This window comes from Odontesthes bonariensis, chromosome 2, assembly GCF_027942865.1.
Source record: "Odontesthes bonariensis isolate fOdoBon6 chromosome 2, fOdoBon6.hap1, whole genome shotgun sequence".
NCBI lineage: Eukaryota > Metazoa > Chordata > Actinopteri > Atheriniformes > Atherinopsidae > Odontesthes > Odontesthes bonariensis.
The window spans coordinates 1541363-1564359 of record NC_134507.1 but is presented as its reverse complement, the minus strand read 5'-3'; the positions used below and the strand labels follow the sequence as shown (position 1 = coordinate 1564359).

The 22997-nt window shown below is 48.1% G+C and overlaps 1 protein-coding gene across 4 annotated transcripts in view; it reads right to left on the bottom strand.

The window, feature by feature from the left end:
• The window catches only part of LOC142388581 (LIM domain-binding protein 3-like), a 65339-nt gene extending 42772 nt beyond the window's left edge, over positions 1-22567 (bottom strand). For 3 of the 4 annotated variants that reach the window (XM_075474022.1, XM_075474004.1, XM_075474030.1), the window contains exons 1-2: positions 22452-22567; positions 10663-10848 (exon numbers count right to left, since the gene is read on the bottom strand). In XM_075474022.1, the coding sequence (XP_075330137.1) occupies positions 10663-10758 (96 nt within the window). In that variant the 5' untranslated portion in view covers positions 10759-10848; positions 22452-22567. Of the gene's footprint in view, positions 1-10662; positions 10849-10948; positions 11057-22451 lie in introns of those variants that run through there. The other variant, XM_075474013.1, reaches the window with a different exon arrangement.
• Positions 22568-22997: the final 430 nt, after the last annotated feature.

Genomic DNA, 22997 nt, shown 5'->3' with positions numbered 1-22997 from the left:
GCCTCTTTCCCTCTGGCCTCTTGCCTCTCGCCTCTTGCCTCTGGCCTCTTTCCCTCTGGCCTCTGGCCTCTGTCCCTCTTGCCTCTTGCCTCTCGCCTCTTGCCTCTGGCCTCTTTCCCTCTGGCCTCTGGCCTCTGTCCCTCTTGCCTCCTGCCTCTTGCCCTCTTGCCGTCTTGCCTCTAGCCTCTTGCCGTCTTGCCTCTAGCCTCTAGCCTCTAGCCTCTTGCCTCTTGCCATCTTGCCTCTAGCCTCTGGCCTCTGCCCTCTTTCCCTCTAGCCTCTGGCCTCTTTCCCTCTAGCCTCTGGCCTCTGCCCTCTTTCCCTCTGGCCTCTGCCCTCTTTCCCTCTAGCCTCTGGCCTCTGCCCTCTTTCCCTCTAGCCTCTGGCCTCTTTCCCTCTAGCCTCTGGCCTCTGTCCCTCTTGCCTCTGGCCTCTGTCCCTCTTGCCTCTTGCCTCTCGCCTCTTGCCTCTGGCCTCTTTCCCTCTGGCCTCTGTCCCTCTTGCCTCTTGCCTCTGGCCTCTGGCCTCTGGCCTCTTTCCCTCTGGCCTCTTGCCTCTTGCCTCTCGCCTCTTGCCTCTGGCCTCTTTCCCTCTGGCCTCTGGCCTCTGTCCCTCTTGCCTCTGGCCTCTGTCCCTCTTGCCTCTGGCCTCTTTCCCTCTGGCCTCTGGCCTCTGTCCCTCTTGCCTCTGGCCTCTGTCCCTCTTGCCTCTTGCCTCTCGCCTCTTGCCTCTTGCCTCTGGCCTCTGGCCTCTGGCCTCTTTCCCTCTGGCCTCTTGCCTCTCGCCTCTTGCCTCTGGCCTCTTTCCCTCTGGCCTCTGGCCTCTGTCCCTCTTGCCTCTTGCCTCTCGCCTCTTGCCTCTGGCCTCTTTCCCTCTGGCCTCTGGCCTCTGTCCCTCTTGCCTCTGGCCTCTTTCCCTCTGGCCTCTGGCCTCTGTCCCTCTTGCCTCTGGCCTCTGGCCTCTCGCTTCTTGCCTCTGGCCTCTTTCCCTCTGGCCTCTGGCCTCTTTCCCTCTGGCCTCTGGCCTCTTTCCCTCTGGCCTCTGTCCCTCTTGCCTCTGGCCTCTGGCCTCTCGCTTCTTGCCTCTGGCCTCTTTCCCTCTGGCCTCTGGCCTCTGGCCCTCTCGCCCTGTTGCCTCTCGCCCTCTTGCCCTCTTGCCCCTGTTTGCCGACTCGGCCGCTCAGCCTGTTTGGTCACAGTTGGGCGGATTAAACCAACTAAAGTGGAGCGTCTCACTCAGGAAGCTGCTCACTGAGCTCGAACAATGTGAGTTCTGTGCAGGCAGTGGAGCGGCCTACTTTCCCAGGAGTCGTCCACTCTGACCCACATTCACTTTACTTATCCACATCACACGTGTTTAAATACGCTACGTGCACATGTGCTACGTGCACATGTGCTGGCTTCCATCGTATAAACACTACTGCAGACTCTCTTATATAACCGGTATAAGTCTGCATCGCTTCTTCTTTTGTGCTTATTCGGGATAATTATGTGGTTATTTAGCACCTTTTTGTTAGCTTTGGCTCATTTCATGGTCAGTTTAATTTTCATGTCTTTATAGAGGCTCCATATCTCTTTGTGATGATTTATCATCTGTTTGAGGTCAGTTTAATGTCTGTTTGTGGCCCTTGTGAATACACTTTTGTCCTCTCGGATTCCTTTGTGACCCTTTTGTGTCTTTTCTGGTAATTTGACAAATTTTTCGCTTGTTTTCCCTCCTTTTGTGTTCAGTTTAGATCAGCTGTGGTCGCATAAAGGCTTTATGACAATTGTGAGTCTGATTATTATCCTTTTCCATCTCTTTGTGCTGATTAAGCATCTCTTTGTAGTCCCAAACAGAAGTCTGCAGCCTCCAGGAGGAAAACATCTCAAACAGAAGTCAGCAGCCTCCAGGAGGAAACCATCCCAAACAGAAGTCTGCAGCCTCCAGGAGGAAAACATCTCAAACAGAAAAAGTCGTCCTCAGAGAGCGGCTCCTCAGAGTTAGGGGAGCCGGACAGGAAGTGATGTCACAGCTCTAACAGAGTCTGTAGTTCATCGCTCACGCTGGGCCGACAGCAGCGACTGTGTAACAGTAGAAGTGAACTGAACAGTTACTGATAGGACGTGTGAGACCTTCAGAGGCTAAAAACAGCCGGTGGGCTGTCAGCAGCTGCAGCCGCCCGCTGCCACGCCGCAGGCCTGAGCGAGCCGTGCCGGCTGAGTATCCAGCGATAAGGACAAAGACACGGTCAGGACATGGTTCCTCCGGCTCCTGCAGATCACCTGCAGGGAAACTTAAGGCCTGCCGGCTGAGACGCTTCCCTTCTCTGTCCTGATTCAGTCTCTTTGTTGCAGTAAAGCAGCCTCAGTGATATCCTGGCAGTCATTCAGCACCTGCTGCTGTTCTGTTGGATTCTGCCCTCTGATAGCCTGTTGCACCACTTTGTGTTGAACTTTCCCTCCATTTATCATCCTTTTGCCTTTAATTTGCATCCTTTTTGTCGTCTTTTTGTCTTTTTTGTCATTATTCACCTCTTTTTGTCTTTTTTGGTTCATTCTTCACCTCTTTTTCAGTCACTGAGTCCCTTCTGCTGCAGGTCTGATGAAGCCCACCTCTTCCCCCCACCCTGCTACCTTTTTATGGCAGGTGTGTTGTGACACCCGATAACACCCGCCCGGCCGGCCGGCCTCATGCCTCCGGGGGTCTGAGATCTAATTCGGGGTCCCCGGATGTGAGGGCGTGCGGGATCCCCCGATGAGGCAGCTGTAACAGGCTGCAGGGGGATCAGCAGCTCCGACTCAGCGACTTACAGCCGGAGTCGGGTTCCATCCGCTCGCCTTTCACAGACTGAAACTTTATGGGAGACACTCAGCTGTCTGTGGACAGACTGACAGCAGCACACGATGACGCGGCTGAGAGAAGCTGACAGGCATTTATCTGAAGGAAGCTCTGAGAAATCTGCAACATCATTTCTGAACATCTTCTTACCCCCTGCTGCGTCCTGTGAGCAGAGTTCCAGCCTCGTTTTGGCGTTGATGAAGGTAGTCCGGCTAGTTGGCTGGGGTTTAAAAAATAAAGCGTTTTGCTTCTCAAAACAATATGCGTTCAACAGAGTAATACATTTGCATCACAAAATGGTTCTCCAGGAAAAAGTCAGACCTCACAATCTCTTGGCCCTATTTTCTCTCCCTTCGTATCACTGCCTGCTGCCGCCTGCCGACAGCCGCGCCTGTTACGGTGTTTGCTGCTCGGAAGCAAGGGACTGCTCGCTCTGCACTTCGGTCTGCACGGTCTACACTCTCGCCCCTCTGGCTCTTCGATATTTTCTAATAGTGAGCATTTAAAATTGAGGGGCAGGCAACCTCGTGCAACTGGGAGCGCGGCCCTCCGGGCAGCCTACATACCCAAAGGCTATGGTCTACACAGCAGGCAGTGATACGAAGGGAAAGACAATAGGGCCAAGCGATTGTGAGGTCTGACTTTTTCCTGGAGAACCATTTTGTGATGCAAATGTATTACTCTGTTAAACGCATATTGTTTTGTACGGAAGCCCAGAGGACGTGGTACGTATAAACTTTTTTCTGATGGTTTTCTGGAGATAACGAGTTAATTTACCAATGGTTTTCGAGGCCACTTTTTGTCCCCAGTCCGCCCCTGTTTATATGTGTTTATATGTGTTTATATGTGTTTTTATGTGTTTTTATGTGATCGCAGTTTGTTTGTCTTGTAGAGATAACTTTCATATCAGCCCGCGTCCTTTAAGCAGACGGCCGGCTCGCCTGCAGCTCAGCAGGCGTTTACACCTCAATGACCAGCTGAGGGGACCAGGCCGTCTCCATGGTTACCGAATGATGCCGTTATCGCTTTCTCAAGATAAATAACTCGTTATCTGGAGAAAATGAAATGCTCCTCACACCAGCCGGATTTGCTTTGTGCATTTTCACAAACGCTCCATGTTTGATTCATAGGCGACTTTATTCAGTTTTCAATGAAAGGGGGTAAAATGGGTAAAAACCTTTGCCAGAAATACATATAAACACATGTAAACACATATAAACACATATAAACAGGGGAGGACTGGGGAGAAAAAGTGGCCTCGGCAAGACGCTTTATTTTTTAAACCCCAGCCAACTAGCCGGACTACCTTCATCAGCACCAAAACGAGGCTGGAACTCTGCTCACAGGACGCAGCAGGGGGTAAGAAGATGTTCAGAAATGATGTTGCTGAGATGGGATGTTATACAGCTTCATGTCAAAAGAGGCGAACTGTCCCTTTAACCTAAAGCTCAGAGAAACCAGGCCCTGCAGCCTCTGGAGTCCTTTTGCTCTCCTCAGCGCGTTAAAGACGCTGTGTTACTGAGCTTTACTTCTGATTCAGGCTTCTGAGCAGCTGATCGCTGTCTCATTGGTTCATTTAGCTGAAAAGTGTGCAGCATCTGACCCGATCTGTTACCTAACGCCAGCCTCGGATCCCAGCAGGCGACCTTTAAACACACAGGGTCCAGTCTTCTCTCACCGGGGGACTATTTTCAGCGGCGGATTAATCCACTTAGCAGCAGAACAACGGTGGGAATTCAAAATTTGGAAAGGTCCCGCTGATCTTCAGCTCCGCTCTGATTCAGCCCGTCTGACTTTAATCTGCGTCCTCATCACTGCTCCTGCTGCAGCGCTCAGAGGGATGGAGCAGGAACCCATCCATCTGATGATCTCCACACCAAACACAGATGAACTCTACTATACTTTTAAAGTATGTTCCAGTGAACCTGCAGGATGATTCACTCTCAGGTGGTCTCACTCTGTGAGCATCATTTCAAAGATTTAACTCAAACAGAGGAAGAAGGTTCAGAGCTTTTTAAAGACTTGGATGGAGCCCACAGGTCCGCCAAAAGATTTCCAGAGAAGGAACAGCGTTCTGGAAGCTTCTCCATCCAGCAGGTGACCTGCTGACAGGTGAGGGTATAACAGCAGCTTCCACCAAAGGTTCAGCCTCTCCAACAAGGATGGGTCGTGGCTCACTGCTTTGGGCCAAACTCCATCAGAGAAGCATAAATAAGTTCAGCAAATGTTTCTCAGGAAAGATCAGGAAAGATCAGCAAAAGTTTAGGAAAACTTAAAGGTAGGGTAGGAGATCCTGGATTTTGAGTCCAGCAAAGCTGCATTTTGAAAATACACTGGTAAAAAGTCCCAACCCTTTTCTTCACTTTCCCCCCGAAGGCACGCCTCTAGAGTACATGAACGTGCACGAGCACAAAGGTGCACGAGCGCTGTTCTGACAGCAAGCATCGATCGTTGCCGTATTTAGTATTTAGTATTTAGTATATGATAACTATACGTTTAATAATGCTAGGTGCTAGCCAAGCTGGCTCTAGTTTAGCTTCTGGACGCGTAATTCGTTCACGGAGCAGGGTACGCGCACAGGGGGAAGGAGGGGGAGGGAGGAGCAGATTGCAGTTTGATAGACGGCATCAGAATCCAATCATCGTTAACGGTCCGTTCAGTAAGATTGGATACTGTTTTTCCTGGATTGTTCGTTCTAGAGGCCACTAAAACTTTTCATATTTGTGTCAAAACTTTTAATTAATTGGTTGCAATGGGGGTGTGAAGAGTATTTCAAGCAATATGTAAAAAAATGCTCCAGAAAAAGATCCCCTACCCCACCTTTAATGAAAAGATCAGGAAAAGATCAGAAAAGAAAATCAGCAAAAGACCAGTAAAAAGTTTAGGAAAATATCAGGAAAAGATGCGGAGCAGGATGTTGGAGTTCTGGAGAGACAGATGCTGCCATCAGGGGAGCTCTGCGGTTATTATTACTCATTCTGCAGGAGTTAGGACACGTTCACAGTTTCGTGCTCAAAGTTGAGTGGAAATGACACGAGAAACTGCCTCCAGAAGGATTCTCTGAGCTCTGCGAGGGGCTGACGGCTCAGAAAAGCTGTGAGAAGCTCAACGAAATGATGCTTCAACAACCCTCCAATAAGGTAAAACGTGCAGGTTCCACACTTCTCCACACAAGTGAGAACTCCCTCCAGCCTGAACCCTGAACACAAGCAGAGATCATGCTGCATGAGAAACAAGTTAAATATGCACACGTTTGGGAGGTTTAGGAGCTTTAAAAAGGCGGCTGGATGGGTCATGTTTGCAGTAAATCGTGTCATCTGTGGTGGGCTGGTGACGTCGTGCCGAGGGGAAGCAGCTCGTCAGCTGTTCCTGAATGAATGAGTCTGTGTGAGAACAGCTGATGGGATGTCAAAGGTTAAACATTTTCTGCTTCTGAGAGCAAAGATCCCACCAGTGACACACTTCTGTTTGAAAGCCAAAGAGTGGACAACCAAATCCTCCAAACAGCTTGGATCTCTCCACGTCGAGGTGGAGAAGTCTTCATGTCCGGATGCAATAATCTTTGTGTTTGTATCAGTGCTAAACTCATCTGTGAACAGATAGAAATGTGAAGCTGGTGTGAAAAAACAAGGATTCAGATATTTAAACCTTTGAGCTTTTGGTGGAGAGCAGATGTAACAGATTAGTGGCTTTTAGGTCATGATGATTCTGCTGCATGATGGAAACATCTGCAGATATTCACTTTAAAGCTGCTCAGAACTGAACTAACTCTGGTTCTGCCTCAGATTCTGGGTTTATGTTCATGTTGGAACATGTTTCAGTGAATCTCTGCAGCTGTTACCATGGAAACATCTGCAGATATTCACTTTAAAGCTGCTCAGAACTGAACTAACTCTGGTTCTGCCTCAGATTCTGGGTTTATGTTCATGTTGGAACATGTTTCAGTGAATCTCTGCAGCTGTTACCATGGAAACATCTGCAGATATTCACTTTAAAGCTGCTCAGAACTGAACTAACTCTGGTTCTGCCTCAGATTCTGGGTTTATGTTCATGTTGGAACATGTTTCAGTGGATCTCTGCAGCTGTTACCATGGAAACATCTGCAGATATTCACTTTAAAGCTGCTCAGAACTGAACTAACTCTGGTTCTGCCTCAGATTCTGGGTTTATGTTCATGTTGGAACATGTTTCAGTGAATCTCTGCAGCTGTTACCATGGAAACATCTGCAGATATTCACTTTAAAGCTGCTCAGAACTGAACTAACTCTGGTTCTGCCTCAGATTCTGGGTTTATGTTCATGTTGGAACATGTTTCAGTGAATCTCTGCAGCTGTTACCATGGAAACATCTGCAGATATTCACTTTAAAGCTGCTCAGAACTGAACTAACTCTGGTTTTGACTCAGATTCTGGGTTTATGTTCATGTTGGAACATGTTTCAGTGAATCTCTGCAGCTGTTACCATGGAAACATCTGCAGATATTCACTTTAAAGCTGCTCAGAACTGAACTAACTCTGGTTCTGCCTCAGATTCTGGGTTTATGTTCATGTTGGAACATGTTTCAGTGAATCTCTGCAGCTGTTACCATGGAAACATCTGCAGATATTCACTTTAAAGCTGCTCAGAACTGAACTAACTCTGGTTCTGCCTCAGATTCTGGGTTTATGTTCATGTTGGAACATGTTTCAGTGAATCTATGCTGCTGTTACCATGGAAACATCTGCAGATATTCACTTTAAAGCTGCTCAGAACTGAACTAACTCTGGTTCTGCCTCAGATTCTGGGTTTATGTTCATGTTGGAACATGTTTCAGTGAATCTCTGCAGCTGTTACCATGGAAACATCTGCAGATATTCACTTTAAAGCTGCTCAGAACTGAACTAACTCTGGTTCTGCCTCAGATTCTGGGTTTATGTTCATGTTGGAACATGTTTCAGTGAATCTATGCTGCTGTTACCATGGAAACATCTGCAGATATTCACTTTAAAGCTGCTCAGAACTGAACTAACTCTGGTTCTGCCTCAGATTCTGGGTTTATGTTCATGTTGGAACATGTTTCAGTGAATCTCTGCAGCTGTTACCATGGAAACATCTGCAGATATTCACTTTAAAGCTGCTCAGAACTGAACTAACTCTGGTTCTGCCTCAGATTCTGGGTTTATGTTCATGTTGGAACATGTTTCAGTGAATCTCTGCAGCTGTTACCATGGAAACATCTGCAGATATTCACTTTAAAGCTGCTCAGAACTGAACTAACTCTGGTTCTGCCTCAGATTCTGGGTTTATGTTCATGTTGGAACATGTTTCAGTGAATCTATGCTGCTGTTACCATGGAAACATCTGCAGATATTCACTTTAAAGCTGCTCAGAACTGAACTAACTCTGGTTCTGCCTCAGATTCTGGGTTTATGTTCATGTTGGAACATGTTTCAGTGAATCTCTGCAGCTGTTACCATGGAAACATCTGCAGATATTCACTTTAAAGCTGCTCAGAACTGAACTAACTCTGGTTCTGCCTCAGATTCTGGGTTTATGTTCATGTTGGAACATGTTTCAGTGAATCTATGCTGCTGTTACCATGGAAACATCTGCAGATATTCACTTTAAAGCTGCTCAGAACTGAACTAACTCTGGTTCTGCCTCAGATTCTGGGTTTATGTTCATGTTGGAACATGTTTCAGTGAATCTCTGCAGCTGTTACCATGGAAACATCTGCAGATATTCACTTTAAAGCTGCTCAGAACTGAACTAACTCTGGTTCTGCCTCAGATTCTGGGTTTATGTTCATGTTGGAACATGTTTCAGTGAATCTCTGCAGCTGTTTTTATATAAAACATAAAGAAATGAAGCTGATCAGGACCTTTACTGGATGAAGTTTATGATCAGCAACAACCTAATTTAACCCAGAAACGACAGCCTGCCTGCCAGCATTGTTGAGCTGTAGCTCATCAGATAACATTAGCCTGAACCTAAAATGATTTGAACCTTTTAGAAAACGAACTGTCAGGTTCAGGTACTGAGATAAAAGAAGCCACACGGTGCTTTGTTCAATCCTTGTGGTTGTGATTAAGCTGGAGTAGGGAAGCAGTTTAATTCTGTTTCCAGTCTTTATGCTAAGCTAAGCTAAGCTAAGCTAAGCTAACAGAGAGGATGTTCAATCACAATCGAAAGGATTTTTCTTTGTTTTATGTCAGAAGGCCTGTGGATGCACTTTGCTTCAGAAACCAGATATATTCAGTGTTATTTGTCTTTAAAGGTTTACTGGAGTTGTTTCATTTGTTTTCTCCTGTTTGTGTCGCTCTTTTCCTCCTTATCTGAGCTGGATTTTGCTACAGGAGGATGTTGTTGAATGTGATTGTGACATTGGTGATGTTTGTTCAGGGAGTTAAAAGGGACATAACTATTAGCTGTAACGCAGCTTTGGATTAGCCAGCCTGACACGTTGGTTTGTGGGAAGCTGGCTGTACTTTCCCAAAGAATTTAAATGTTAAATAACTTTTAAACAAGTTGTTATGAAGTCAGTGAACCAAACTGAATGAAGCTCGATCAACAGAAAAACAGGAAAGGCTGCTTAACTGAAGCATTCGCACGCAGGCTAACGCTAAATGAACATGTTGCTAAAATGTTTTAGCAAGTGCTAACTTGCAAATAATAAGTTTAAATAAAACTTCCTGATTGAGGACAAAGGGCCCACGGAGCAGGCAAAGTGAATACGCCTGCAGAGAAGCTCCAGGCTTCCTATCCCAGTTCCTCAGTTCTTTGGTCTCTGAGTCCCACACAACTGAATCCATCTCTGCTTCCTCACTGGACCACTGAAGGAGGAGGCTCTCCCTCCGTCTATTCAGAGACGAGGCTCTGAAACCAACACCAGCTCCAGTTTTAGCCCGCGGGCTCTGCTTTCAGGGGCCACCGGGGGCCGCAGAGCTCACCCCTTTAGCCACAGCTTCTGTACAACAGCAGACAATTGATGAGAAACAGGAAGCAAACGACTTGAAATGAATCTGGAAGCGTTCTGGAACTTTATGTCCCGGCTTCCCTCACAGCTTTGTGGCTCAGTGGAGCAGCAGACACATTACATACTCTGCTCCAGGGGGTATTTGGCTTTACTCTGACAGCAAGAGGCAGGACCTGCAGCTATGACTTTTGCTGTGTTCCAAACCACATACTTCTCCTACTACTCCTACTAACTTTCTGAGTTAGTATGCGAGTTTGAGTAAGCGAGAAGTTCCCGGATGCATACTAGATTCTCCTAAATGTTGGGTATGCATCATGAGGTTACTACTCATACTCAAACTACCCAAGATGCAACGTAACGTAACGTCGCCGATCGTCATTTCCTGTCAAAACGGCAGTTTCAAGCTAGCTACAACGAGGGTAGGTTCACTTCCTGTTTTCAAAACAAAAGCACCAATTGTATGGTAATGGCTTTCCCTATGATAAAAGGCAACGGGTATTTTATTTTGTGAAAATAACCGGAAGTGCGTTGCTCACTGCGGCTAGCTTTAGTAGCGCCGAATTCATGGGAACAAAATTGTAAATAGCCGGTATTTTGTCAGGTTTTCAACACGTTGGGGATCTAAACGACTACTTTCTCTCCTGAAAATGCATTGTGGGTAAACGCTCTGCATACTGACTGATCGATCAGTATGCAGAATGGAAGTATGTAGTTTGTAGTTTCGAACACAGCCACAGAGTCTTAAACCCTTCGGTCACACCTCATCGTTTCCCATCAGATTCACTTCTGCACAGAAACGTCACATCAAATCAACTCTGAGGCCAAACTCAGAAGTAGGAGGCAGCGCTGCAAAGGTAAAAGTGAACATTTTTCTCAGCTTTTCTTACCCGGGAGATGGTCAGCGGCATGTTGAAGTCCTTGCCCCCCTGCAGCCTGAAGCCCCAGGGCCCGGGGCCGGGCAGCGACACGGTGTAGGCGCTCATTCTTCCAGACGAATAAAAGGTCCCCCGAACTGAAGGCAGGTTTCTGAGTGGCACCCCACAGCGGCTGGAGAGGCGGGATGGGTGGAAGCTCTGAAAGAGGACAGAGATGAAATGAGGTGAGGAGAAAAAAGCATTGAGGAGAGGAAAAGGGTGAGGAAAAGGGTGAGAAAAGGGTGAGAAATGCACAAACCGAAGGAAAGAGCAGGGAGAGCTGCAGCAGCTGAGAGAAAGAAGAGGGACCGGAGCTCAGAGCTGAAGGGACACTCTAAGAATAGCCAGAGATAGCTCTGTGGCATTGTGGGGGGAGGCCGGGGGGGAGGCGGGTGAGGCAGGGCAGATGGGGGCCGAAGGGGAAGGAGGGGGGCTGGACTTATATGGCGAGAAAGGGGACACCCGGTATGCCAGGCTTGCCGTGATTCACCGGGCTAATATAGACCCAGCAGATTCTTCTAGACTCCCCCCTCCCTCACCCCAACCTCCCACAACCCCCCCTCCCCACAGGGTCTGTCTGAGCCAATCAGGAGCAGCGAGAGGAAACGTCTCGTTATCTCAACGGTGATAAAGCCGAAACCGAAAGGTCACGAGCTGAGTGTCTCCGATAGCTGAAAGGTCATCAGGAGGCGGGGCATCAGGAGGCAGTGTTGTGCGTGAACGAGTTCAAAAGAACGCGTTCATTTAACACGCTCATTTTTTTGTGAACGTTGAACTGAACGCAACCCATTTTTTAATAAAGAACTTGAACGTGAATGAGTTCACATTATGTGTCATGAACGGCAGACATCACTGTAAATGAACGTTAAAATTTGTTTTCCATTGAAAACTGAGTGACATCTGTTTTTTGTTTTGAAACGCAACGAGAGAAAGTTCCTCCCTCCTGTATTCTCGCTGGTGCCGCTTAAATCATGTATCACCAGACAGAAATGGTTTTGACATTATGTGCGCAATGCATTGTGGGCAACATAGTGTCCGGCTGAGAACAGTTGAATAACATACTGGCTTCCGCACGACGTTACCCGTGATGAATTGCAGCAGAGCGGGGTAGGCATAACAACGCCTACAATGTCTATGATCATCAGGTCTATGATCATCAGGTCTGTGATCATCATGTCTATGATCATCAGGTCTGTGATCATCAGGTCTGTGATCATCAGGTCTGTGATCATCAGGTCTATGATCATCAGGTCTGTGATCATCAGGTCTGTGATCGTCAGGTCTATGATCATCAGTTCTATGATCATCAGGTCTATGATCATCAGGTCTATGATCATCAGGTCTATGATCATCAGGTCTGTGATCATCAGTTCTATGATCATCAGGTCTGTGATCATCAGGTCTATGATCATCAGGTCTGTGATCATCAGGTCTGTGATCATCAGGTCTATGATCATCATGTCTGCGATCATCAGGTCTATGATCATCAGATCTATGATCATCAGGTCTATGATCATCATGTCTGCGATCATCAGGTCTATGATCATCAGATCTATGATCATCAGGTCTATGATCATTAGGTCTATGATCATCAGGTCTATGATCATTAGGTCTGTGATCATCAGGTCTATGATCATTAGGTCTGTGATCATCAGGTCTATGATCATCAGGTCTGTGATCATCAGGTCTGTGATCATCAGGTCTATGATCATCAGGTCTATGATCATCAGGTCTATGATCATCAGGTCTGTGATCATCAGGTCTATGATCATCAGGTCTGTGATCATCAGGTCTGTGATCTTCAGATCTATGATCATCAGATCTATGATCATCAGGTCTGTGATCATCAGGTCTATGATCATCAGTTCTATGATCATCAGGTCTGTGATCATCAGGTCTGTGATCATCAGGTCTGTGATCATCAGGTCTGTGATCATCAGGTCTATGATCATCAGTTCTATGATCATCAGGTCTATGATCATCAGTTCTATGATCATCAGGTCTGTGATCATCAGGTCTGTGATCATCAGGTCTGTGATCATCAGGTCTATGATCATCAGTTCTATGATCATCAGGTCTATGATCATCAGTTCTATGATCATCAGGTCTGTGATCATCAGGTCTGTGATCATCAGGTCTGTGATCATCAGTTCTATGATCATCAGGTCTATGATCATCAGGTCTATGATCATCAGGTCTATGATCATCAGGTCTGAGATCATTAGTCTGAGATCATTAGGTCTGTGATCGTCAGATCTGTGATCATCAGGTCTATGATCATTATGTCTATGATCATCAGATCTATGATCATCAGGTCTGTGATCATCAGGTCTGTGATCATCAGTTCTATGATCATCAGGTCTATGATCATCAGGTCTATGATCATCAGGTCTTTTATCATCAGATCTATGATCATCAGATCTATGATCATCAGATCTATGATCATCAGATCTATGATCATCAGGTCTGTGATCATCAGGTCTATGATCATCAGTTCTATGATCATCAGATCTATGATCATCAGGTCTGTGATCATCAGGTCTGTGATCATCAGTTCTATGATCATCAGGTTTATGATCATCAGGTCTATGATCATCAGTTCTATGATCATCAGGTCTGTGATCATCAGGTCTGTGATCATCAGTTCTATGATCATCAGGTCTATGATCATCAGGTCTATGATCATCAGGTCTTTTATCATCAGATCTATGATCATCAGATCTATGATCATCAGTTCTATGATCATCAGGTCTGTGATCATCAGGTCTATGATCATCAAGTCTATGATCATCAGGTCTGAGATCATCAGGTCTATGATCATCAGGTCTGTGATCATCAGTTCTATGATCATCAGGTCTATGATCATCAGTTCTATGATCATCAGGTCTGTGATCATCAGGTCTATGATCATCAGGTCTGTGATCATCAGTTCTATGATCATCAGGTCTATGATCATCAGGTCTATGATCATCAGGTCTTTTATCATCAGATCTATGATCATCAGATCTATGATCATCAGGTCTTTTATCATCAGGTCTATGATCATCAGGTCTGAGATCATCAGGTCTGTGATCATCAGGTCTGTGATCATCAGGTCTGTGATCATCAGTTCTATGATCATCAGGTCTATGATCATCAGGTCTATGATCATCAGGTCTATGATCATCAGGTCTGAGATCATTAGTCTGAGATCATTAGGTCTGTGATCGTCAGATCTGTGATCATCAGGTCTATGATCATTATGTCTATGATCATCAGATCTATGATCATCAGGTCTGTGATCATCAGTTCTATGATCATCAGGTCTATAATCATCAGGTCTATGATCATCAGGTCTGAGATCATCAGGTCTTTTATCATCAGATCTATGATCATCAGATCTATGATCATCAGTTCTATGATCATCAGGTCTGTGATCATCAGGTCTATGATCATCAAGTCTATGATCATCAGGTCTGAGATCATCAGGTCTATGATCATCAGGTCTGTGATCATCAGGTCTATGATCATCAGATCTATGATCATCAGTTCTATGATCATCAGGTCTATGATCATCAGTTCTATGATCATCAGGTCTGTGATCATCAGGTCTATGATCATCAGGTCTGTGATCATCAGTTCTATGATCATCAGGTCTATGATCATCAGGTCTATGATCATCAGGTCTTTTATCATCAGATCTATGATCATCAGATCTATGATCATCAGATCTTTTATCATCAGGTCTATGATCATCAGGTCTGAGATCATCAGGTCTATGATCATCAGGTCTATGATCATCAGGTCTTTTATCATCAGGTCTATGATCATCAGGTCTGAGATCATCAGGTCTGTGATCATCAGGTCTATGATCGTCAGGTCTATGATCGTCAGGTCTATGATCATCAGGTCTGAGATCATCAGGTCTATGATCATCAGGTCTGTGATCATCAGGTCTATGATCGTCAGGTCTATGATCGTCAGGTCTATGATCATCAGGTCTGAGATCATCAGATCTATGATCATCAGGTCTGAGATCATCAGGTCCATGATCATCAGGTCTATGATCATCAGGTCTGTGATCATCAGGTCTATGATCATCAGGTCTGTGATCATCAGGTCTATGATCATCAGGTCTGTGATCATCAGGTCTGAGATCATCAGGTCCATGATCATCAGGTCCATGATCATCAGGTCCATGATCATCAGGTCCGTGATCGTCAGGTCTGTGATCATCAGGTCTATGATCATCAGGTCTGTGATCGTCAGGTCTATGATCATCAGGTCTGTGATCATCAGGTCTATGATCATCAGGTCTATGATCATCAGGTCTATGAGGAGACCCAGACATCCCTCTCCCCAGCTCCTGGTGGGGGATCCCGAGGCGTTTCCAGCCCATAAAGGACATATAATCCCTCCAGAGAGTTCTGGGCCTGCCCCGGGGCCTCCTCCCAGGGGGCATCCTAACCAGATGAACCCCCTCATCCTTCTGTCCATCTCTAACTCCCACTCACCATAACTGACAACAAGATCCAGACATCCTTAAGATTTGGAAGAGCTGACTTTCATTTCATGTATTTCAGATTTTCAAGCTCCAAAGACGTGAGAGGAAGCAGCAAACCCAAACCTCAAGGCTTCAACAGGCTCTGGTGTGACGCCACCAACTGGACCGGCGCTGCTTAAATCTGTGCCTGCAGCAGCTGCCGAAGCTTTGCTGCCTTTCTGAAGACCTTAAAGTTTACACCTGGTCATCCTTCTGTTGGTTTCCCGAGCAGATCAACATGGACGCCACTGTGCCCCCGCTGCTGTGTAGGAGCCCGTCCCCCGAGCACACGGTGTCACCCAAACCCGAGGGAAGGCTGCTTTTGTTGGTGACTATTTCCAGCCTTGGATCAGTCCCCAGTTGGAGGTGCAGTGGGTTTTTGTTGCAGCAGGATGCTGATGTTGGTTCTGAAAACGAATCCTTCTGAGCTGAAAGCAGAAGCAGCTCCTGTCTGCACGGTGACGGATGGATGTCGAGCTAATGGTTTTTTATTTTAGCAACAACACACACACATACAGCTGAGGTGTCGCCAACACCAACCGTTCAGAAAACAACAGCTGGACTGAATGAATCAGTTCTGCTGGATTCCCTCCAGAATCTAAACACAATATTATATAATTTGAAAGAAAAACAGTTTAAAACAATAAATATATAAAATGTGAGCACGAATGTTCCAACAGCCCAAGCTGTGCTGAAATATCCTGTATTTTTTTCGATGCAATTCGATACGATTCGATACGATGTGATACAATTCGATGCGATATAATTCAATGTGTTTTGATATGATTCGATACAATTCGATTAGATTAGATTCTAAACAAATCGATGCAATGCGATGCGATGCGATACAATTCGATGCGATACAATTCGATTCGATGCGATTCGATTCAATTCGATACAATTCTATTCAATGCGATACAATTCGATGCGATACGATTCGATACAATTCGATTCGATGCGATGCGATGCGATACAATTCGATTCGATACGATTCGATTCAATTCGATGCGATACGATTCGATGCGATGCGATGCGATACAATTCGATTCGATTCAATTCTAAACAAATCGATTCGATTCGATGCGATGCGATGCGATTCGATTCGATTCGATTCGATACGATTAAATTCGAGACGATTCGATGTGATACACTTACATTATTTTCTGGGGGAAAAAAGGGACAGTGTGAAATGACATGAATCGTCGCTGATTGGACCGGTGGTCCGACCTTTGAACCGGAAGGACGACACAGCTAGACAAACAGAAACAAACGAACATGTTAAAACGTGAGAGCTGTGCACTTTATACAACATTTTTGGAACATTTCTCTGATGGTAAAGATGATCGAAGCTCAGAAATTAAACGCAGCTGCAGGCACCTGATCAGACACCTGGATGGAAATGTAGACTCGGATACGAAGAACTGGGTTTCTCACCATGACTTAATCTATCTGAAGACATCTGGAGGTCACATCTGGAAAACCGAGCTGTGGGTCGGATCTCACGGGTCAGAAATCAGCCGCAGATATCAGTCGACCTTCTGAAATGTCTGAGTTTATGGGGAAGCAGCGCCGCCGCTCGCAGCTACATGAGCCCGGGGTTAATGGAGTGTGAGGGAATGCCTGATGGGGGGGGGGGTGATAGTGATCTCTGTGCTTTAGCAACACAGCTGACCTGTCATTTTAAACAGCTTCATTAATTGAGCTCCCTCCTCAGATTAAAGGTCAGCTCAGGATAATATAGACGTTAGTCACACAGCGTGAAAGGAACGAAGACATTTCAGTTCCACTCTGAAATGATGCCAACAAATCATTAAGGTCTGCAGTAAGTTAGGAAGAAAAGATTCAAACGACTCGTATTTTTCACAAAGAAGCTGTTTGTTCCAGGGCCAGACTGAAGAAGGACTTAAAGTGATAGTTCGGAGTAGATTCACCGGGTCATTTGAACCGTGACATCCAGCCAAGTAGCCCACCCAAAGTTTTTCCGATCTTGGCCGAACATCAGCTGAGTTACTGAGTTATCCCGAATAGCTTAGTACAAGCGCTAATGGATCCTGGCAGTATCTCCAAAATTACCAAACTAAAATCACATGCCATGACACCAAACTTCTACAGCAGTACAAATATGGTCTGTACTCACAAAACGATGTATTTGGAAGTTTGTACATAGTCCAGGAGTTTATTATTATCAACACAAGCCTGATAGCTTCTCTGCAGCTAAAGCTGCGTCAACGTCACTTCCTTGATCTGGGAGCTTCAAAGTAAGATGAGGGTTGATCTACTACTGTAGACAACAAAGTATATGCTATATTCTACATTAATTTTTATGAATTTTTATGTTGTAGAGTTGTGAATTTATTTTATCGATGGAGAAATTGAGCAGCCTTGCTTTGTTGTTCGGCCAAGATCGGAAAAACTTCGGTGCTACAACCATCCCTTTAATCTGGGGCCGCATTCTGTCACCTTTTCCACGGATGTCTATTAAACATCAACCCGGGCGTTAAATAAGTGCCCCAAGGTGGTGGACAAAATTATGTCACAAAAGGTGCACTTCGGTGTTGTTTCGGCTGGTTGAGCATCGCTCCGCGTTAGTAGCACGCACCGCTCCGTGTTTGTAGCACCGCTCCCTGTTAGTAGCACGCACCGCTCCGTGTTTGTAGCACCGCTCCCTGTTAGTAGCACGCACCGCTCCGTGTTTGTAGCACCGCTCCGTGTTTGTAGCACCGCTCCGTGTTTGTAGCACGCACCACTCCGTGTTTGTAGCACCGCTCCCTGTTTGTAGCATGCACCGCTCCGTGTTTGTAGCACGCACCGCTCTGTGTTTGTAGCACCACTCTGTGTTTGTAGCACGCACCGCTCCGTGTTTGTAGCACCGCTCCCTGTTTGTAGCATGCACCGCTCCGTGTTTGTAGCACCGCTCCGTGTTTGTAGCACGCACCACTCCGTGTTTGTAGCACCGCTCCCTGTTTGTAGCATGCACCGCTCTGTGTTTGTAGCACGCACCGCTCCGTGTTTGTAGCACGCACCGCTCCGTGTTTGTAGCACGCACCGCTCCGTGTTTGTAGCACCGCTCTGTGTTTGTAGCATGCACCGCTCCCTGTTTGTAGCATGCACCGCTCCGTGTTTGTAGCATGCACCGCTCTGTGTTTGTAGCATGCACCGCTCTGTGTTTGTAGCATGCACCGCTCCATGTTTGTAGCACCGCTCTGTGTTTGTAGCATGCACCGCTCCCTGTTTGTAGCATGCACCGCTCCGTGTTTGTAGCATGCACCGCTCTGTGTTTGTAGCATGCACCGCTCTGTGTTTGTAGCATGCACCGCTCCATGTTTGTAGCACCGCTCTGTGTTTGTAGCATGCACCGCTCTGTGTTTGTAGCATGCACCGCTCCGTGTTTGTAGCACCGCTCCGTGTTTGTAGCACCGCTCTGTGTTTGTAGCACGCACCGCTCTGTGTTTGTAGCATGCACCGCTCCGTGTTTGTAGCACCGCTCTGTGTTTGTAGCATGCACCGCTCCATGTTTGTAGCACCGCTCTGTGTTTGTAGCACGCAACGCTCTGTGTTTGTAGCATGCACCGCTCCGTGTTTGTAGCACCGCTCTGTGTTTGTAGCATGCACCGCTCCCTGTTTGTAGCATGCACCGCTCCGTGTTTGTAGCATGCACCGCTCTGTGTTTGTAGCATGCACCGCTCTGTGTTTGTAGCATGCACCGCTCCATGTTTGTAGCACGCACCGCTCCGTGTTTGTAGCACGCACCGCTCCGTGTTTGCAGCACGCACCGCTCTGTGTTTGCAGCACGCACCGCTCTGTGTTTGTAGCATGCACCGCTCCCTGTTTGTAGCACGCACCGCTCCGTGTTTGTAGCATGCACCGCTCCCTGTTTGTAGCACGCACCGCTCCGTGTTTGTAGCACGCACCGCTCCGTGTTTGTAGCACGCACCGCTCCGTGTTTGTAGCACGCACCGCTCCGTGTTTGTAGCACGCACTGCTCCGTGTTTATAGCACGCACCGCTCCGTGTTTCTAGCACGCACCGCTCCCTGTTTGCAGCACGCACCGCTCCGTGTTTGCAGCACGCACCGCTCTGTGTTTGTAGCATGCACCGCTCCCTGTTTGTAGCACGCACCGCTCCGTGTTTGTAGCACGCACCGCTCCGTGTTTGTAGCACGCACCGCTCCGTGTTTGTAGCACGCACCGCTCCGTGTTTGTAGCATGCACCGCTCCGTGTTTGTAGCACGCACCGCTCCCTGTTTGTAGCACGCACCGCTCTGTGTTTGTAGCATGCACCACTCCGTGTTAGTAGCACGCACCGCTCTGTGTTTGTAGCATGCACCGCTCCGTGTTTGTAGCACGCACCGCTCCCTGTTTGTGGCACGCACTGCTCTGTGTTTGTAGCACGCACCGCTCCGTGTTTGTAGCACGCACCGCTCCGTGTTTGTAGCACGCACCGCTCCGTGTTTGTAGCACGCACCGCTCCCTGTTTGTAGCACGCACCGCTCTGTGTTTGTAGCATGCACCGCTCCGTGTTAGTAGCACGCACCGCTCCCTGTTTGTAGCACGCACCGCTCTGTGTTTGTAGCATGCACCGCTCCGTGTTTGTAGCACGCACCGCTCTGTGTTTGTAGCATGCACCGCTCCGTGTTTGTAGCACGCACCGCTCCGTGTTTGTAGCACGCACCGCTCCGTGTTAGTAGCACGCACCGCTCCCTGTTTGTAGCACGCACCGCTCTGTGTTTGTAGCATGCACCGCTCCGTGTTTGTAGCACGCACCGCTCCGTGTTAGTAGCACGCACTGCTCCCTGTTTGTAGCACGCACCGCTCTGTGTTTGTAGCATGCACCGCTCCCTGTTTGTAGCACGCACCGCTCTGTGTTTGTAGCATGCACCGCTCCGTGTTTGTAGCACGCACCGCTCCGTGTTTGTAGCACGCACCGCTCCGTGTTTGTAGCACGCACCGCTCCCTGTTTGTAGCACGCACTGCTCTGTGTTTGTAGCACGCACCGCTCCGTGTTTGTGGCACGCACTGCTCTGTGTTTGTAGCACGCACCGCTCCGTGTTTGTAGCATGCACCGCTCCGTGTTTGTAGCATGCACCGCTCTGTGTTTGTAGCACGCACCGCTCCCTGTTTGTGGCACGCACTGCTCTGTGTTTGTAGCACGCACTGCTCCGTGTTTGTAGCACGCACCGCTCCCTGTTTGTAGCACGCACCGCTCCGTGTTTGTAGCACGCACCGCTCCGTGTTTGTAGCACGCACCGCTCCGTGTTTGTAGCATGCACCGCTCTGTGTTTGTAGCACGCACCGCTCCGTGTTTGTAGCATGCACCGCTCCATGTTTGTAGCACCGCTCTGTGTTTGTAGCATGCACAGCTCCCTGTTTGTAGCATGCACCGCTCCGTGTTTGTAGCATGCACCGCTCCGTGTTTGTAGCACCGCTCCATGTTTGTAGCATGCACCGCTCCGTGTTTGTAGCATGCACCGCTCCATGTTTGTAGCACCGCTCTGTGTTTGTAGCATGCACCGCTCCCTGTTTGTAGCACCGCTCCATGTTTGTAGCACGCACCGCTCCGTGTTTGTAGCATGCACCGCTCCATGTTTGTAGCACCGCTCTGTGTTTGTAGCATGCACCGCTCCCTGTTTGTAGCACCGCTCCATGTTTGTAGCACGCACCGCTCCATGTTTGTAGCATGCACCGCTCCGTGTTTGTAGCATGCACCGCTCCATGTTTGTAGCACCGCTCTGTGTTTGTAGCATGCACCGCTCCCTATTTGTAGCACCGCTCTGTGTTTGTAGCACGCACCGCTCCTTGTTTGTAGCAGGCACCGCTCCCTGTTTGTGGCACGCACCGCTCTGTGTTTGTAGCATGCACCGCTCCGTGTTTATAGCACGCACCGCTCCGTGTTTGTAGCACGCACCGCTCTGTGTTTGTAGCACGCACCGCTCCGTGTTTGTAGCATGCACCGCTCCGTGTTTGTAGCATGCACCACTCTGTGTTTGTAGCACGCACCGCTCCCTGTTTGTGGCACGCACTGCTCTGTGTTTGTAGCACGCACCGCTCCGTGTTTGTAGCACGCACCGCTCCCTGTTTGTAGCACGCACCGCTCCGTGTTTGTAGCACGCACCGCTCCGTGTTTGTAGCACGCACCGCTCCGTGTTTGTAGCATGCACCGCTCTGTGTTTGTAGCACGCACCGCTCCGTGTTTGTAGCATGCACCGCTCCATGTTTGTAGCACCGCTCTGTGTTTGTAGCATGCACCGCTCCGTGTTTGTAGCACCGCTCCATGTTTGTAGCATGCACCGCTCCCTGTTTGTAGCACCGCTCCATGTTTGTAGCACCGCTCTGTGTTTGTAGCATGCACCGCTCCCTGTTTGTAGCACCGCTCCATGTTTGTAGCACCGCTCTGTGTTTGTAGCACGCACCACTCCATGTTTGTAGCACGCACCGCTCCTTGTTTGTAGCAGGCACTGCTCCCTGTTTGTGGCACGCACCGCTCCGTGTTTATAGCACGCACCGCTCCGTGTTTGTAGCACGCACCGCTCCGTGTTTGTAGCACGCACCGCTCCCTGTTTGTAGCACGCACCGCTCTGTGTTTGTAGCATGCACAGCTCCCTGTTTGTAGCATGCACCGCTCTGTGTTTGTAGCATGCACAGCTCCCTGTTTGTAGCATGCACCGCTCTGTGTTTGTAGCATGCACCGCTCTGTGTTTGTAGCATGCACCGCTCCCTGTTTGTAGCACCGCTCTGTGTTTGTAGCATGCACCGCTCCATGTTTGTAGCAAGCACCGCACCCGCTTTATATTATGTCTGTGACTCAGAGAGCAGTCGTGCAGCATTAGTCCTCTCACACAGAGCTATGATGTCACGGTTAGTCATGAATTCCATGAATCTCATCATTCTGGAGTGAAACCGTAAAAATTCCTGGGCTGGGCCCCCAGTGTTTCCAGATGCTAACAGCGCCTCTGCAGAAGCAGCTTCCTTAAAGTTTTCCTAATTTTTTTATTCTATTCAAAGTCAACAGACTGAAATATATATATAAAAATATTAAATCTAACTATCTATCTATCTATCTATCTATCTATCTATCTATATAAAATATATGTATAAATATATAAATATATTAAATATATATATATATTAAAAAAAATGTATATATTTATATATAAACAATATAATATATACAACACAGACACAACACTTTCAGTGATGTGTCTGTGCTGCTCTGAAGCTGCTCTGAAGCTCATCAACACCCACCTCCCGCCAGCTCCAGCAGCCTTCACCTGTGATCTCAGGTGATCTGCCTGACTCCGCCCACCTGCTCCCGCTCTCTGCTCCTCCCGGCCGGGCCGCTCCGCGCACCAAACCCAGTGAACACCCTGTAAAATAACACAAAGCCGACAGGTGAGAGCAGAACCGGGAGCGGTGTCAGGCCTCAGAGCCGAGCAGCGGCCGCCTCAGCGGGGGGAAGCAGCCGGTGTGACCCGGCCGCGCGAGCCGCGAACTGCGAGCCGGCGGGCGGCCCGAGCTGCCCCTGCGGCCCGAGCTGCCCCTGCTGCCCCTGCTGTGAGGATGAGGAGGAAGAGGAAGCCCAGAAACAGAGAGTGGAAGTACCTGCCGCCGGTGTCTGTCCGCCTGCAGCTCCGGGACGGCCTGTCCTGCTCCGGGGAACCTGCTCCGGACCCCGACCCGGCCACAGAGCAGCAGGGAGGCCGGGGGGGAGGAGAGGGAGGCCGGGGGGAGGAGGGGCAGGAGGGGGGGTGTTAGCTTCGGCTTTTCATTAGCAGGGTTTTTATTTAAAGA